The sequence below is a fragment of the Scleropages formosus genome, chromosome 8 (genome assembly GCF_900964775.1).
Source record: "Scleropages formosus chromosome 8, fSclFor1.1, whole genome shotgun sequence".
Lineage (NCBI taxonomy): Eukaryota > Metazoa > Chordata > Actinopteri > Osteoglossiformes > Osteoglossidae > Scleropages > Scleropages formosus.
Genome location: NC_041813.1, coordinates 26,600,324 through 26,616,305, shown reverse-complemented (window position 1 = coordinate 26,616,305; position 15,982 = coordinate 26,600,324). Strand labels below are relative to the sequence as shown.

Below are 15,982 nucleotides of genomic sequence, written 5' to 3'. Positions count from 1 at the left end.
AGCTTGTTCCACTGACTCAAATATATATATATATATATATATTTACACCTTTTGACAGCTCTTTAACATTAAGTAACCTTGCAGGTTTGACGAGAGGTTTACATCGTGTCGCATGTCACACGGCACAGTATCTGTGCAGACCCCAAAAATAAACTTGAGAATTTTTTATGTTGACACTCATTTGGAGAAAATTTCTTACATTTATTTGATTAGTGATGCTGATAGGATGAAGTTACATGAAGCAAGTTGAGATCCTTAATTGTTTCAGGGTATTGCAGCCATGGCAGGGTGGGATAAAGTTATCTGAATTTCTTTCTGGCAAAGTGGAAAGAGGTGAATGACAGCTGAAATAATACTATGAGAGTAAGCCGAAACGGATCACATTAATATAGATGATACAAAGGTAAAAGTGATTGCAGTTGCACAGTTAAACTATCTTAACTAAACTGAATGATAGTGACTATGCGATCATAAGAACAAGTGGTGTATTGAGCAGCGTAAACAGTAATCCATCAAATAATTACATAAGATTAAATATTCAAAAGGCTATTGTCATGACTCCTTTCAAAATAGCACAAAGCCTTTGTTGAAATGGCACCGCCACACTCCCCAAGAATCTGACCGTTCTTTTCAGATAAAGAATAAAAATGAAGTTTAAAAAAAAAAACATCTGTGATTTGCACATGGACAGCAGAGTGTGTTTATGGCCTTCACCCTAAAATCTCAACATCCTGGGTTTGTATCCCTCTCCTGCTGTAGTACCTTCGATCAAGGCGTTACCCAAAAGTGGCACAGGGTAGACGCCCACTCTGGGATTAACAGATGTTCATAATAATAGCAGGAGATGATTGCTAATAATGAAAAGTGCCTCTCGGATACACCAAGAGGTCGGGAAGTAACAGATACCTGGAATTCCTTCACGGGCCTTTTTGGCTTTTGGATTCCAGCCAGATGTTTCACAACTTTGGTCTACAGAGGTGCTGCAGTATGCTGTTGGACTGCATGTTTTAGACATGTATTAACTATCAGCCTCTTTTTGTAGTAATAATAATTTCAGCCTGTCACCAGATCGGTGGAAGCACCGACACACTTACCGCCTCTATTATGGTGAAGTTGATTAGCGCAACCTTAGAAAGGCCGTTTGTTCTTATGCGTTGAAAGACGTTAACTCAGATATGTGAAGTACTTGCAACGTTAATACAAATGGTATTGGATATTGTGGATGGATAAAAGGAGGGTTTCCTCATGAGCTTTCCCGTTTTCTTTGACACTAATGATCCCCCTTTAAAATATCACTACAAATCATGATCAATTCCTTCGAATCAAACATAGAAGAAATGCCTCCAGCGTTCAGCAAAATGTGGCCAGGTTTGTTCAACAAAGAGCGAAATAGTTGTCTGTTAACAAGGGTGTTAACAGAGTACGGTTCAAACTGCCCCCCCGACGGAGGGGTTATGAGGAGGGGAGGAGTTGGGATGAACCACGAAGCCCAGAAAAGAGGCATGGGGAGATCCAGAGGAAGAGTAGGAACAGAGCTGAACCGGTCCACCCTGTCTCGTGGGAATAAGTGGCTTCTTTCGCCAAAGACACACCTGTGCTCGAGGGCGGGGCCATTGATCGCGGCTGCACTTTAACTGCACGCAGCTCGCAAGAGCCTCAAAGGAGTGTCACATCTCCGGTGAAAGGGGGAGAGACGTGTGGACAGAGCTGAAGAGAGCCAGGGAGAGAGGGACACAGCAACCCAAGATGTTGAAGAAGAAGGACAGCTACACGGTGAATGACCCCAGCCGGATTACCAGGTGAGTTGGACTCCTTGCTCTCCATCTCAGAGCTCTCTGCTTTCTCTTTTTGACTGTCCCAGTGTTGCAATTGCCAGCTGTTTATTGATGGAGGGCTGCCTTGAAGCCCCATGTGTTTCTCAGCCTACCTGTCACATACCAGCATTTAGTGGAGGAGCTTGAGTTGAGTGCCATACAACAGCAGATATGGCTACGCTAAAGATGACCCAACAACATTCTTGACACAAGCTCATTTCCTCAACCGCTGCACCCAACAGCCACGGCAAGCTGCTTGGGTCTGCCCTCTCACAAGAGGGTGGCGGTCGTCCCATCCAGAGCGCCATCCCATTGCGCGTGCCCATGTTGTCAGCCACCCTGCCATGGGTCTGTTTACGCTTGGCGTGGTCAGGAAGACAGCTCAAGGGATGAGAATGAGATGACAATGAGATGAGAATATGTGTGTATACGTGTGTGTGTATGTACAGCAAATGAGATTTGACATCTCAGCACCTCTGATCAGGTGACCTGACCAGAGTTGCTCAAAGGCAACTCTCAGACACACACTAGGTGTGGTGATACAATGTGTTGAACCAACACGTCTTCGAAAACCATTAATCTATGTTAGACCAATCAGAAGTCGGGGGAAAGTGAGATAAGAATTTCGGTGCATGTTTTTTTCTGCTCAGCAAAACAGACTGCGGTTAATTGCGCTAAACACGTTGACACAGCAATGATTAAAACCATAATGAGTAGATGAATGTTGAAACAAGGCTGTGTTGGCTTTCGATCGTTGTCGCTGCCAAAAAAAAAGCACTGTGCACCAAGAAATATATGCAAATTAAATTCTACCTTGGAAGGCGTGCGAAACACAGTGGCACGTTTCTGTGAATATCTGAACCTTTTCGGATCAAGTGGAGGAGCGATAATGTCATAATTATTGACTTGACGCCATTTTGGCAGGAAAGTGGATATTTGCCTGCGTTACATTCATGTTTTACGTTTACTTCACTTAACAGACATTCTGGCTTGGATCAACGTATAGCGCTTGGCCAGAGTGACAAAATTGAATACACTCTGCTTAAGAAAGTGGCACAGACTGAAAAGCATGAATAATATTCCGCATTGAAGCGCAATAATGTTCATTTAGCATTTTAAATGCATGTGTTGAGGTGGAGTCTGGAATGAGAATAAGGAGCCAGAGTAGTTCCAAGAATCACTACTTTCTTCACCCATATGAATGTAATTATTTTTACCAAAGGGGTCAAAGAGGCTGGCCATTCCAGGTAAGGGTAGATATATAATTATTTTCCTTCAGAAATATGATGGAAGACAGAAGTGGCTTATTTGAATGCCTATCATTTTTGTTCAATAACCTCATTCTTCATGCTCAGAGTACTGGCTGTGAATTGATGGCCATCTTTGTGCAACCGGTACATTGTAGTTAGTCATTTCAGCCCGTGCCTGATTTTCCTCCTAGGGCTGAAGCCAACGACCTGTCAGTGCTGATCGCTCGCATGCAACGCAATGCAGACCTGATGGAGAAAGACATCTTGGACGCTGAGGAGAAGATGGCTTTGGTGAGAAGGCTACTCAACACAATGAGTGCAATACAAGCAAACTTCACTTCAGCTCACACTGTAGTATCTAGCTTTGCGAAGAAATAGAAAAGTTTGGCTGTAAGCTACACAAGTGTTTGTGGTCAAGATTCTGCACTTGAGGTATTTTGGCTCTTGTCCTAATCTCTGCACCCTTGTTCTCAGGACTCAGATAATGCAACAAAAGGCCTGAGCTTCCAGTCCCAGCGAACGACCAAGGCCCTTCTGGCTGATGCAGAAAGGCTGCTTGATGGACTCTTCCAGGACCTGGAAAAGGCCAAAAGCATGAAACATCCACAGGCTAATGAGATTGAGCATGAGTGAGTGGAGTAACCCAACCCGGTTGCTGGCCGTATCTTGGGTGCAGTGGCTGGGGAGTTGTGTGTCGCACGTGTTTTGAAAAAGCCGATGGATTTGCCTTTGGGAGAACGTCGAATGGTCGGCAAGGCACTTTATCTTTCTTGAGGAAGCTAGTGGGGATCAAGTGCAAACCCATGTCCCCAGGAAACTTAAGAGTAAAATGCAAGAAGATCACGTCATTCTGAAGGTCAACGCAAATCCGTTTCCACTGTCATTTCAAGAGTTCGGTCTGTCCCTACAGCACAGAATCAGCAATGAGTCTCCAGTAGGAAAGTTGTACAGGCTGGTTGTTGAGGTCATGGATTTGCTCTCTAATGACAGGTCACACCACATGTCCATTGTTCAACCCTTGTGCATCCTTGCATCTTCAGCATCCACAACCTTCAAGACCGCTGGCAGAAAGACTGCGATATTCACAGTGAGGTGTATAAGCAACTAAAGGGGACGAAGGTGTCCACAAAAGCGAACTGGCCAGTAATGCTCAAGCAGAAACAGGTGAACCAGTGCTCCTCTTCCAAGTTCTGCTCATATCGCACTTCTCTTGGGCTCCTGTGCCACCGATGCTTGATGTTGACCTCATCCTTTCGTTCTCTCACAGATGCAGGTGGACACGGGGGAGTACGGACCAAGCGTGCCCGATATAGAGAAGCAGATTGCCTCCCACAACATCCTACAGAAGGAGATCGAGGCATACGGGCCCGTGCTGGACAGTCAAGCGACGAGCACCCCTGTACGTCAAAGCTGAGTGTCTGCCATTCATCTGAACTTATTTCCGCCTCCACTCAGGTGTCATCTGTCACTTATCCTCAGATCGATGATGTTTTAACAGAGAATTATAATCTTGCTAGGAAATACTTTTTTTTGCCTTTGAGAACATTTGATATTCCATTTCTTTACAAGGAGGCATTACTTTAACTTTCACTGCAAGAGGTGTGACATGCACACGCACGCCGCTATAACTGTGCTTCTGGCTTTTCAGGAGGAGTCTGATACCATTAATAAGCAGTACAAGAACCTGTTGGTGAGTTACTTTGCTAAAGGTGCCGATGCTTCATGTGAACAGTCAGAACATGTGCGTGAAGTCGGAAAAAGTAAATATTGCTGAACGTTTGGATCCGGACTGCTGGACCTCATTAGTGGGTGTTCAGCCAATAATGATCTTACCTCCAATTACTGAACATCAAGGCAACAGCCCTGTGTCTTTTCCCCTCATTCCCGTGCCCCTCGAGGGTCTGAGCTCTGCCTTTGAATCACCCCCAACACACTCCAGTGTTGACACACTAACAGCCTCCCTCCTCGCTCCAGGAGAGCTCCCGGCAGAGGGGGCTCCACCTGAGCAGCCTGTATGACTACCTGCTGGGCTGCACCAAAGAGGTGGCCTACCTGCGCAAGCAGCAGGACAAGGTGCTGCAGCAGGACTGGAGCGACCGCAGTGCGAGCCTGCTGGACGTGTGCCAGCTAGACGAGGTGAGGAGACGGAGGGGGGCGAAGAGGGAGAGCGTGAGCTGGAAGGAGTGCCGAGGATGCTGCGACCGACGAGTTCGTTCAGGACGAACAGCTCGTCGCAAAGACGTTAAGATAAAAGCTCTTGAACGTTCTTGAAAAGCCCAGGAAAACATGCAGCATCACCTAATGACTTTTGCCTTTGCTTTAATTAGAATTTTAAGGAGAGCAGCCTCCGGTCCCACGAGCGCGAGGCCCGCAAGCTCCAGGATGACGCCGATCGCCTCGTTCGCTCAGGACACCCTGCTAGCGCCATTGTGAAGGTCAGCGAGAGCACCAGAGCACCTTCTTAATGCAGATCCTCATTTTAATGCTTCACATCCTCATTTTAACTGCACGATGACTAAAACGCAATATTCCTGATGCTCATCGCGTCGCCCAATTAAAATGAAACAGCAGGTCACACTCATGACTTTTGAACTCCGTTCTGATTTTTTGAGGACTTCTCCTCGTCTCGCTCGACGGTTCCGTATTTTTTCTTTGTGCTTTTTACGCTTGGGAAGAGCATAGTACAGAAATCAGCTGAACTCAGCTGAAATGTTTCAGACTCACAGAGATGCCGTGCGTGACGAATGGCAGAGATTCTCCTTTCTGTGCGCCTGTCGAGACAAACATCTCAACAATCTGAGGAGCTGCAAGAAGGTAATGACCGAGGCCTGAGCCTTCCAGGCTACCTTAAGAAATGGACCAGCTGCTTGTTGTTATTGCTTTATTTTTATTGCGATCGCATAGTTCTTGAAGTTCTCGAAGCAGTTTGCTGGACTGCGATCGGTCCAGCCGAGTGCTTCACGCTGCCGTCCATGTGCTATGTTCAGTTCCAGGCCGATGTGGAAACCCTGTCCGACTCGCTGAGGAGGCTGCGCTCCAGCCTGGACCTGGCGACACTTGGCAGCCAGACCAACGCAGAGGTGTGTAATTCGAGGTTAACATCCCCGCATCAAAACAGAGTGAGAATATGAATCAAATTTGATATGAATTTGAATCGCTTGATCAGTTGGATTTTATTAGATTGTATTAGACTATTAGATGTTTTTTTCACAAGGCTTTCTGTTAGATTTCATGGGGAAATGACACGCGGTCTTCAGGGTCATAAGCTCAATGGCTGTGTGGGCAGTATGCTGTGCGGGACTCTGTCCGTGTCTTTTCCGGTCCCATTCTCTCGAAGCTCTGATGTAGTGCAGTCCTTGCCGCTCACCGGCTTGCCCCTGACCCCCTCGCCAGGCGGATGAGGCGCTCTTGCAGCAGACCGAGCAGCTCCTAGCAGACCTGAAGATGCGCAGTAAAAGCATCCCCCCACTCCACCTGCGTCGCTGCGTCCCAGGCGAGCCCACTGCCGTAGAGGCCCTGAGCGACTGGAAAGACGCAAAGGCAAGGAGCCACTCCTCCCCACTCCACAGACCCCCCCCTATGGGCCCCTGCACATTCATCACAGACAAGCAGTTGAAGATGCTACAACATAGCTATGTTTCTCGAGGACGCAAGAGTAGTGCCTTTCCCAGGGCTTCATCAGACAGCTGAGGGGGTGTAGCTCAGGCTTACCTGTGACTCGTTTTATTGGGAGGGTGTGGACCTTACTTCACTATGGATAAGTTGGAGATACCGAGGTAGCAATAAAAAGTATGCCCTTTAGTCGACATTCCAATACTCAGACCCGCGCCCAGGCGTGCTCAGTGTCCAAAGGTTGGTTGACAGTTGGCGTTCAACATTGTGGGGGAGTTCACTAGGGTTGTGGTCTTTCAGGTCTCCATCACCCAAGGGGAAAGGTTCACACTGCGGTCCAATTCAGACCCAGAAAGCTGGAGTGTCCAAACCATCAGTGGAGCGACCATGACCGTGCCAGGGGCGTGCCTACTCATACCCCCTCCAGACCCTCAGACTATAGACAAAGTAGGCAGGTGAGTGAACCAAAGACCAACTACCTCAGATCCTGGTCCCACTTGATCAGTACTTGCTGCTCTTCCTCCAGCGTGAAGCCGAGCGCTTAAGGTTACCGTCCTCCACATGACTGCACACCATACCCCTTTGGCTTCTGACTCTGCAGATGAGTAGTGAGCGTGTCCTAGACCACATTTGTGCTTTCCAACCAGGCTGGAGAAGGAGATTGCAGACCTGAGGAAGAGGAGGGAAGCTGCACAGTCCTCGCAGAAGAGCGGTACCGTGGAGGTCACACAGACACAACGGTCAGGTAGGGAGCTTTGGCACCATGATTATGACCTTGGCACAACTTCCACTGGGCTCAGTGCCCAGTTCAACTTGCTTAACTGGGGGATACATGTCAAAATTGATTGTAAGAGTATAATGACATCTTTAGGCCTTACTGGCCTTCCCTTATAGTTCTGTAGCTTGTCACATTATTTTTAAATATTTGGCTCAGTTATAGAACTGGATTAGTTGTACCGAAGCAAGTTCTTAGCTCAAAGGTACAATACCACGGAACCTCCTGTTTCTGCTGTGCTCTCTTCTTGCTGAGTTGGGCAACCTGAGGTGAACACTGTTTCAGTTTAATGCTCCTCTCCCACACATTGGTGGTCCGCAGTCCTCGTGTCCACCACCTTCGATGACTCCAAAGCTGGGGGGCTGGCCAGCAAGCTTGACAGGGTGGACAGTGACCTGACGCAGGTCAAGCGGGACATCCTGAGCCGACTCAGGGCCCCCCTGGACCGCAAAGACCCAGTGTGTGACCTGATTGAACGGCTCGAGAAGCAAGTGGTAAGAGAGAATATTATTGCCGTTATTGTACAGCTTAATGAATAAAAGCACACAAAACATTTTATGCACATGTTAACTGCCAAAAACTTTCTTACAAACAGTATCCTTTAATTTCTCAGGCTTCAATCTGCATTAAAAGGTTTTGGTCAGTACATCTACCAAGTGTCTCCCCATGTTGTATTTTTACTGCATAATGAATCTGTTCCTAGCAGTTCTGTATGGATGGTTTACTTTATAGATATTTATATAAAAATATATTTACTAGGACAGTTTGGTTTAGTTCAGTCCAAACAAGAACACGGTTCTCTTCCTCTTGTAACAACCACTTCCAACCTAGATGTGCTGACCAAACCATCTGGTCAGATCTTTGGACGACTAGACTTATACCGAATGTGGCAGCAGTGTGATAGTGAACCGCTGTATTACCTGGTGTGTTGCGCCCATAGAATGCAGACCTGGTCATTAGGAATCTGGACCAGGAGATAGCAGCAGTCCAAAGAGAGACTGATCTCCTGTCATCTGCGAAGCCTGGAGACCCAGCCATCAACTCGCTGCGCTTAAAACTGAACTCCATCAAGAACAAGCAGAGTGACATCGCCACCCTCGCTGATCTGTACACCAAAAAGTGAGTCCGCTTACCTTCCGCTCCACCCTCCGAGGTGCCTGTTTGTTAGCACGACCGAGCACGAAGCCGGTATAGCGATTAACCAGTCATGACGGTCATGTATTTCCTCATTTAGCTCGAGTTCTGGTTAACGGACACCATTATCTAAAGTCATTTCTGTACTTAGAGCTGTTTCCCGACTATCGTACGAAGCCTGGTGTTTTTCCTCTCAAAGCCTCTTCCGTGAGGTGGCTGTTCCTGGACGTCAGATGTACAATTACAATTCCTCAACTCCTATGCCACTTTCTCTCACCGCACCTCAGGGCTAATGCTTCAGTGTACCTGGGCAACCAGATGGAGAAAGTGGATGTCTTTGTCACTGGGTTGGAGGATCAGCTGTCCAAACAAGCACCAGTCCCAGACGCACCCAGTGCCATCCAGACTCAGATTCTGAAGTTACAGGTACCGTACGCATGTGTCCACCCACAAATGCAGTAGGATATTTTTCTCACAGTAATTTAAGTGACACAGCATCAGCATTCCTGGGATGTGAGCCTGCAGCCTCATGGCAGCAAGTAATGTTCCTTAACTGCTTGCTGTCATTTTCACTGTGTGTCTTGTATTCCTTTCATCACTGGAAACTTATCCCCTCTCCCTTGTGCCGGTCACATTTAGGACATGCACAGGGATCTGAACGGCAAGCAGCGCGAGGTGCAGCAGCTGAGCCGTGACTTGGAGCCAGTAAAGCAGGTGTGCAGTTCCCTGCAAGCAGGATACCAGGAGTACTGCCCCGACCTCTGCAGGCAGGAGGCGGAGGTCCGTCGCCTTCAAAAACGCTATGACAACATCGAGTTCCAGCTGCAGACCAGGTCAGACCCAGCTTGAACGTTCATTATCTATTTAACGCGTTTTAGCTTATTTTTACAGTGCTGTGCAAAAGTCTTAAGCACTTGGGGAAAAAAGCTGTAAAGTGAGAATGCTTCCAAAAATAATGCTCTTAATTAATAAACTTCCTACAAAGCTTAGTAACCACCCATCGTCAACAACCACTTGGTGTGACGGGTTTGGCCGGATCCCGCTCTCTGGCGGGTCTGGGGTTCAAGTCCCGCTTGGGGTGCCTTGCGATGGACTGGCATCCCATCCTGGGTGTGTCCCCTCCCCCGTCCAGCCTTGTGCCCTGTGTTGCTAGGTTAGACTCCGGTTCACCGCGACCCCAGTTGGGATAAGTGGTCTCAAACAGTGTGTGTGTATGCGTGTACTTTCTTTCTTTAATGATTTACAAAACCTTTACTGTAATGCTGTAACTTTTCGCAAAAGGAATGCTTGGAAATCTAAAATATGCTCTTTCCCATTGATACTAATGCAGAAGACATTAAATAACTGTCTAAAACAAGTATTTTTGTGACACATCTAAGTGCCTAAGACTTCTGCACAGTACTCTGTATATTATTATACATTACTATGCTCACAATTCTGTTTCTGGGTCAGAGATGCTGTCATGAAAGAAGCAGCCAAGAAGCACCAGACATTTGAGAGCGCCATCCAGTCATTGAACTTGTTCCTGAACAATCTGCCCAATAACGAGATCAGCCCCAGTGACAGTCTGTCCCAGGTCAACACCAAGATGAACTCTCAGAAGGTAAAGAGTTTTTACAGAAAAACAGTGAAAAACAGACCATGCTCGATACATATAATTCTGTTTTTCCACTGTACCCACTCGCATGTTAGGTAAATATTATTTCTACCAGCAAAAGTTTTATCTAGAATCATTGTTTCAGGCAAAAGAGCTACTTAAGTGTGTTTTTTGTTTGGTGATTCTCAGTTAGTCAGATATTTAATATATGTTTTACTGAATTGAATGTGTTGATGCAGAGGGTGATAGAAGACATAAGAAAGAAGAGAGAAGACTTGAAGCGGGTGACCAGCCTGTCCTTCGATCTGCAAAGTATTCTCAGTGTAAGACCCAGTTTTTTGTTTGTGGACATTTATCCCATACACACACACACACATTTTCAGAACCGCTTGTCCCATACGGGGTCGCGGGCATTTATTCCATAGTATCTAGAAATGTTAACAAAATGTTACAAACATTTTTACAACCAAACAAAGAAATCTGAACGTGGTCCTCGGTTCTGATATTCTGCTGATTGAAATGTATCGTGATTTTTTTTTCTACAATTCCCTCATATTATTAAGGTGCGAATGACATAAATAACATGTAAGCAGAAATGCAGAAACTTAAATTGCTAATTTTGGCAGGAATATGATGCTAACTGTGACAAGTACCGCAGCATCGTGGATGAGGGTGGAAATATCAGCCCCAAGAAACAGCATGCCTCCAGTATGCTGCAGTCCGTACAAGAACGGGTACAACTAGATTTAAGGCTTTTTGTCTTTACTGCTTTTTTCTTTATAAAATTCTGGCCTGGTGTATATGTTTTTTATGTTGATTTTCTTGTTATTGCTCCACTTTACTGGGTCTCTATCTAGTTGACCAAAAGTCAGCAACAATAATACCATAGATATATGAACTTTATCGACATTGTAAGTTTGACGTTTTGTAAGAAGCGAGAGCTGCGGTGTGTTGACGGGTCCTGACTGTGGAACCCTGTGTCGCAGGAACGAGCTCTGCACAAGCGATTCTCTGAGGTGTCGGCAGAGAATGAGCAGCTTCTCAGCCAGATGGGATATGCCAAGAACCTTGTCGCTCAGGTAGCTGAGATGTACTCCATGTGAATGCAGTGGAACAATGATAACAAAGCCTTTTTGTGTAGGATTTATGCGTGTGTGGATGCGATGAGTCTTGTGCACTCTATTTTCTCTCTTATTCCCTTCATACAGACTGAGGATAGAGCCACCCAGGTGGTAGTTCAGCAACACCTTCAGTTGCAGAGCCAACAGAGAGGGATGGATGAGGTAGATGGCCTCAAACAAGAACTGGCTGCTGAGACTACCAGACGCACCCGAACTGAGGATGAGTTGGATTCCTTCCAGAGGAGAATGATATCACTGAAGAGCCGACGAGGCGTGGAACGGGTAGAGGAGAAGGAGGTCCTGCAATACTACCGTGACCCCAAACTGGAGAGCAGCTTAGAGCTCATGAGGAGCAAGATTCATGATGAAGCCCTCAAACAGTCTAGCACCAAGGCTGAGGTTGAGGTCATCAACAAAAAGATTGTAGTCCTAGAAAATGAGGTGAAGAATGTAACCCCTAAACTGGTTACAAAGGTTGTTACAGAGATTGAGAGAGATCCAAAACTGGACATCACGGCCTCCAAGATGAGGGAGGAGCTGCAGAAGCTGAAAGAGGAGATTAGGATAAAAGCAAGTGAGACCATAAATATGAAGACCGAGATCTCCATTTTGGAACAGAAGAGGCCACCAATCAAAGAGAAAGTTGTGAAAAAAGAAGTGGTTCAACTGGAAAGAGACCCAGAGATGCAGCGAGCCATTGCCAGTTTTCAGGCTGATATTGCTAAAGAAACTGAACGGTGCAAGTATCTCAATGATGAAATTTTCAGTACTAGGCGGGAGATAAATACATTGGAGAGGATAATCCCTACAGTGATGCCCCGGATTATCACTAAAGAGGTGAAGAGCGTAGAACGGGATCCTGAACTGATAAATGAGTCTAAGAGGCTGAGCACCCTCTCAGAGGAAGAGAAGGCATTAAATAATGCCTTGATAGAAGAAATTGCCAAACTACAGCTCAGCTATGCCCAGGTACAGAATTTTAAACCCAAAATTGAAGTCAAAGAGACAATCAACGAGATCTACAGGATTGATCCAGAGACAGAAGTGCAGCTTTTACGCATGAAGAAAGAATTGCAGGAATCCAGCAAGCAACGTATCAGTGTGGAACAGGAGATAAAAATGCTGATGATGGAGCTGGAGGCCCTTCGTTCTCAGAAGCCAAAAGTGGAGCTGAAGGAGTTGACTCGGGAGGTAGTGAAAGAGGAAAGAAGCCCCGAGATCATGAAAGAGATGCAAAGGCTAAATGACCAATTGTCTTCTCTGCAGAGCACTTTTGACAGCACTTTGGAATGTCTGACATCCCTTCGAAAAGAGAGGGATGAATGGAAGGCCAAGAACTCCAAGGTGGAGACAAAGGTTGTCACCAAAGAGGTTATCAGGTATGAGAACGACCCTCTTTTGGAGAAAGAGGCTGAGCGCTTGAGGAAGGAAGTGCGTGAAGAAACCCAGCGACGCCGTGCCATTGAAGAAACTGTATTTGACCTGCAGCACATGTACCTTCAGCTGGAGAACCAGAAACCAGAGGAACGAGTGGTGGTGAAAGAAGTGGTGCGCCTCCAGAGAGATCCCACACAGATTCTTGAGCATGACAAGCTCAGCAGGAGTATAGATGAAGAGGTCAAGTCCCGACGAAAGCTAGAATTGGAGGTTGAGAAGCTGAGAGCCGTGGTCAAGGAAAAAGAGACATCTTTGGGACAGACAGAAGAACGACAAAAGAAGATTAAGGTGGAAATGGAGCTAAGACAAATCAGAGCTCGAATTACTGAACTAGAAAGCACCCCCACACCCATTACAGAGAAAGTTGTCGTTGAGGAGGTCATGAAGGTGGAGCGAAGTCCTGAGATGGAGAAAATGATTGATAACCTGCACGGTGAAATGGACAGAGAGAGCAATCATGTATTGCGGCTGGAGAAAGAAATCCAAAACCTCAAGGTAAAGCTGGAGATTCTTGAACGAGAGAAGACTACTGAAAAGACAGTCTACAAGGAGGTGATTCGCGTTGAGAGGGATGAGGCAGTTGAAGCGGAGAGGGCCCGACTCAGAGAACAGGTCTCCAACAAAAAGAATGAGAGACGTGACCTGGAGGATGATATCCAGCTCCTGAATTCCAAGCTGACACGGTTGCAGAACTCAAAAAAAGGCACTTCTCGGGAGAAGGCCAGTCTGGTGCAAAGTCATGAACCCCTGCAGAAGGAAAGTGAGAGCCTCTTGAATGAGCTGAGGAAGCTGGAGTTGAGGAAACAGGAGATCACCATAACTTTCCATCAGCAGTCCCAGCTGCTCAGTGAGCAGAACCAACAGAACAAGCGCAAGAGCATTATGATGGAAGCAGAGGTGCAGCACTTGGAGAATGACATCTTGGAGGAAAAGAACAAGATCCACAAGAGGGAGAACTACATCATTGAGCTGCAAAACAGCCTGAAGGAGGCCACCTCAGAAGTTAGGGAGACCAACCGGTCAACCAGGATCACCATCCTGGATCCTGAAACAGGGAAAGATATGTCACCATATGATGCTTACCTGGAAGGCCTAATTGATCGGAACCATTATATCCATCTGCAGGAGCTGGAGTGTAGCTGGGAGGAAGTCACCTCCACGGACCCGCAAGGTGAGAGGACTGTGTTGCAGGACCGCAAGAGTGGCAAGCAGTATTCTTTCAGAAGTGCCCTAAAGGCAGGCCGAGTATCTAATCGTGACATACAACGCTACAGAGATGGCAAAATTCCTATTGCAGAATTTGCCCTCATGATTGCTGGTGAGACCAAGACCAAAATTCCTTTACAGGCTGAACCCAAAACTTCAGTGTCATCCAGCAGCACATCCTTGTCATCTAGTGCCACTGTTTCTGGGCAGGAGGAGTGCTTCCCCATCTCCGGCGTGATTGACACCACCACAAACAACCGCATGTCAGTGCGCAGCGCATTAACACGTAACCTCATCGACCCGGACACGGCCCTCAAGCTTCTGGAAGCTCAGGCAGCCACCGGAGGCATTGTGGACATCACCAACAACATCAGATATTCCGTGCACAAGGCAGCGATGAATGGTTTGATCGATCGGGCTCTACTTAAACAGCTGCTCAATGCCCAGAAGGCCTTTACTGGCATAGAGGACTCCTCAAGCAAGAACCGCTTGTCATTGGGGGATGCTGTGCAGAAAGGACTGATGCCAAGGGACATTGCCTTTCGCTTCATGGAGGCCCAGGTCCTCACTGGTGGGCTGGTGGATCCCAACAGGGCAGGCCGGATGAGTGTTGAGGATGCCTTGAAGATTGGCATGATTGACAGCGCAACAGCTGAAGCTCTTAAGGACGAATCCAAGTCCGCTAAGGATCTGGTTGACCCCATCACGAAGAAGAAGATCAGCTACAAGGAAGCCATGGTTCGTTGCAAGAAGGAACCATCTACAGAGCTTCTCATGCTTCCTGTGGCTTGCACTGAAACCGATGCTGCTCCCTCATACTCCTCCAGGTCCCGTTCCTCATCTTATGGCTACTTCTGATTTTGTTCACTGTGAAAGAGTAGCTAATATTACATATATAAGTGAAAGAAAGCAATACACTTAAAACTCGTAAGTTAACATTTTAAACTGCAATAGCTTTGGGAAATGTGTACCTTTTAATTTGCTCCTTTAAATATTGATATTGACCTTGACTATAAATCTGTTTACGTAATTATCTACATTGGGGTTCTCCACTGCTGTCATGTATCTCCTTCACATGAAATATATTTTGCTCTCGAATGAAGACTGTTGTATTGTGTGAGTACATGATGAATACACCATGTTATTAAAGTAGGTTGCTTTGCTAATCCTGATATTAAAACCTTTCTAAGCACTGTGCTTTCTGAAATAACAGTAACATTTCTTCTGTTTCTGAGAATTTCTGCATTAAACGCACCCGTTTTATACTAAATGTGTCGCGAATACCGGATATTCCTTTTCGCTCCATTACAACGCTCCTTCCGGTTGGGCCTATGTCAGTACCGGGGGGCTCCGCCAGATGGCAGTATAATGTGAGAAAACTGTCACCGTGGCGCCCAAGCTGCTACTTAGCGCGTAAAACAACGCTTGCATATGGAGTGTGTGTGTGTTTCCGACGTCAAGTGTCAAAACACCCAGGTAGTAGCAGCTGCTCCCTGTTCGTCTTTGAAAGAACAAACAAAGCAGCAGTGTAAAAAGTAACCTCGTAGGTTACGTCACTGGGGTGCCGAACGGATGTTGGGAGGAGACGCAGTACTGAGGTAGAAAGAAACGCTCTTCTCTCGCTTTATTTGAGAAGTTAAAAATATAAAGTATGGCCCATAATGCTAGACGGGAAGATGAAGAAGAACTTTCCGAGACTCTTAGGACTGCAGGTGGGAGATCCTGATACCGACAGTCACTTTATGTGTGTGTGGGAGGGAGCTAAATTAAAAATGCTAACTACGCTGCTGTGCCCCCTTCTTCATGTTCAATAATGCATTCACGTCAGCCTTTGTGCCTTTTCTGACTGGCTTCCTATTAGTGCGAATTTGGTTAATTGAGTATTTTAATTCATCATTAACGACATGTTGTTTTATTTGAGTTTCTCTCGCGCATCCGCTTCACGTGGAAATGTAAATTGCGTCCGCTTTTATTTTAAATGGATGTGAGTGAGTGCCCCCCTGCAGATGTTTATTATTTATTTAAAAAAAAAAAAT

General features: G+C 46.4%; 1 protein-coding gene across 1 annotated transcript; it reads left to right on the top strand.

Annotated features, from left to right (window-relative positions):
- The first annotated feature begins 1,639 nt into the window (after positions 1 to 1,639).
- On the top strand, positions 1,640 to 15,223 carry LOC108937333 (envoplakin-like). Its single transcript, XM_018757184.2, has 22 exons — positions 1,640 to 1,799; positions 3,256 to 3,355; positions 3,539 to 3,693; positions 4,105 to 4,228; positions 4,332 to 4,463; positions 4,713 to 4,754; positions 5,039 to 5,200; positions 5,392 to 5,499; positions 5,783 to 5,878; positions 6,052 to 6,144; positions 6,458 to 6,604; positions 6,977 to 7,131; positions 7,324 to 7,421; positions 7,773 to 7,945; positions 8,392 to 8,570; positions 8,873 to 9,011; positions 9,225 to 9,418; positions 10,038 to 10,188; positions 10,422 to 10,505; positions 10,809 to 10,916; positions 11,169 to 11,261; positions 11,391 to 15,223. The coding sequence occupies exons 1-22, from the start codon at positions 1,747 to 1,749 to the stop codon at positions 14,802 to 14,804; spliced, it is 6,000 nt and encodes a 1,999-aa protein (XP_018612700.1). The 5' UTR covers positions 1,640 to 1,746; the 3' UTR covers positions 14,805 to 15,223.
- Positions 15,224 to 15,982: the final 759 nt, after the last annotated feature.

Coding starts and splice junctions, on each gene's coding strand:
- LOC108937333 (XM_018757184.2), top strand. CDS start 1,747: ATGTTGAAGAAGAAGGACAGCTACACGGTGAATGACCCCAGCCGGATT. Junction 9,419..10,037: donor GAGTTCCAGCTGCAGACCAG/GTCAGACCCAGC, acceptor TTTCTGGGTCAG/AGATGCTGTCATGAAAGAAG. Junction 10,917..11,168: donor TGCAGTCCGTACAAGAACGG/GTACAACTAGAT, acceptor CCTGTGTCGCAG/GAACGAGCTCTGCACAAGCG.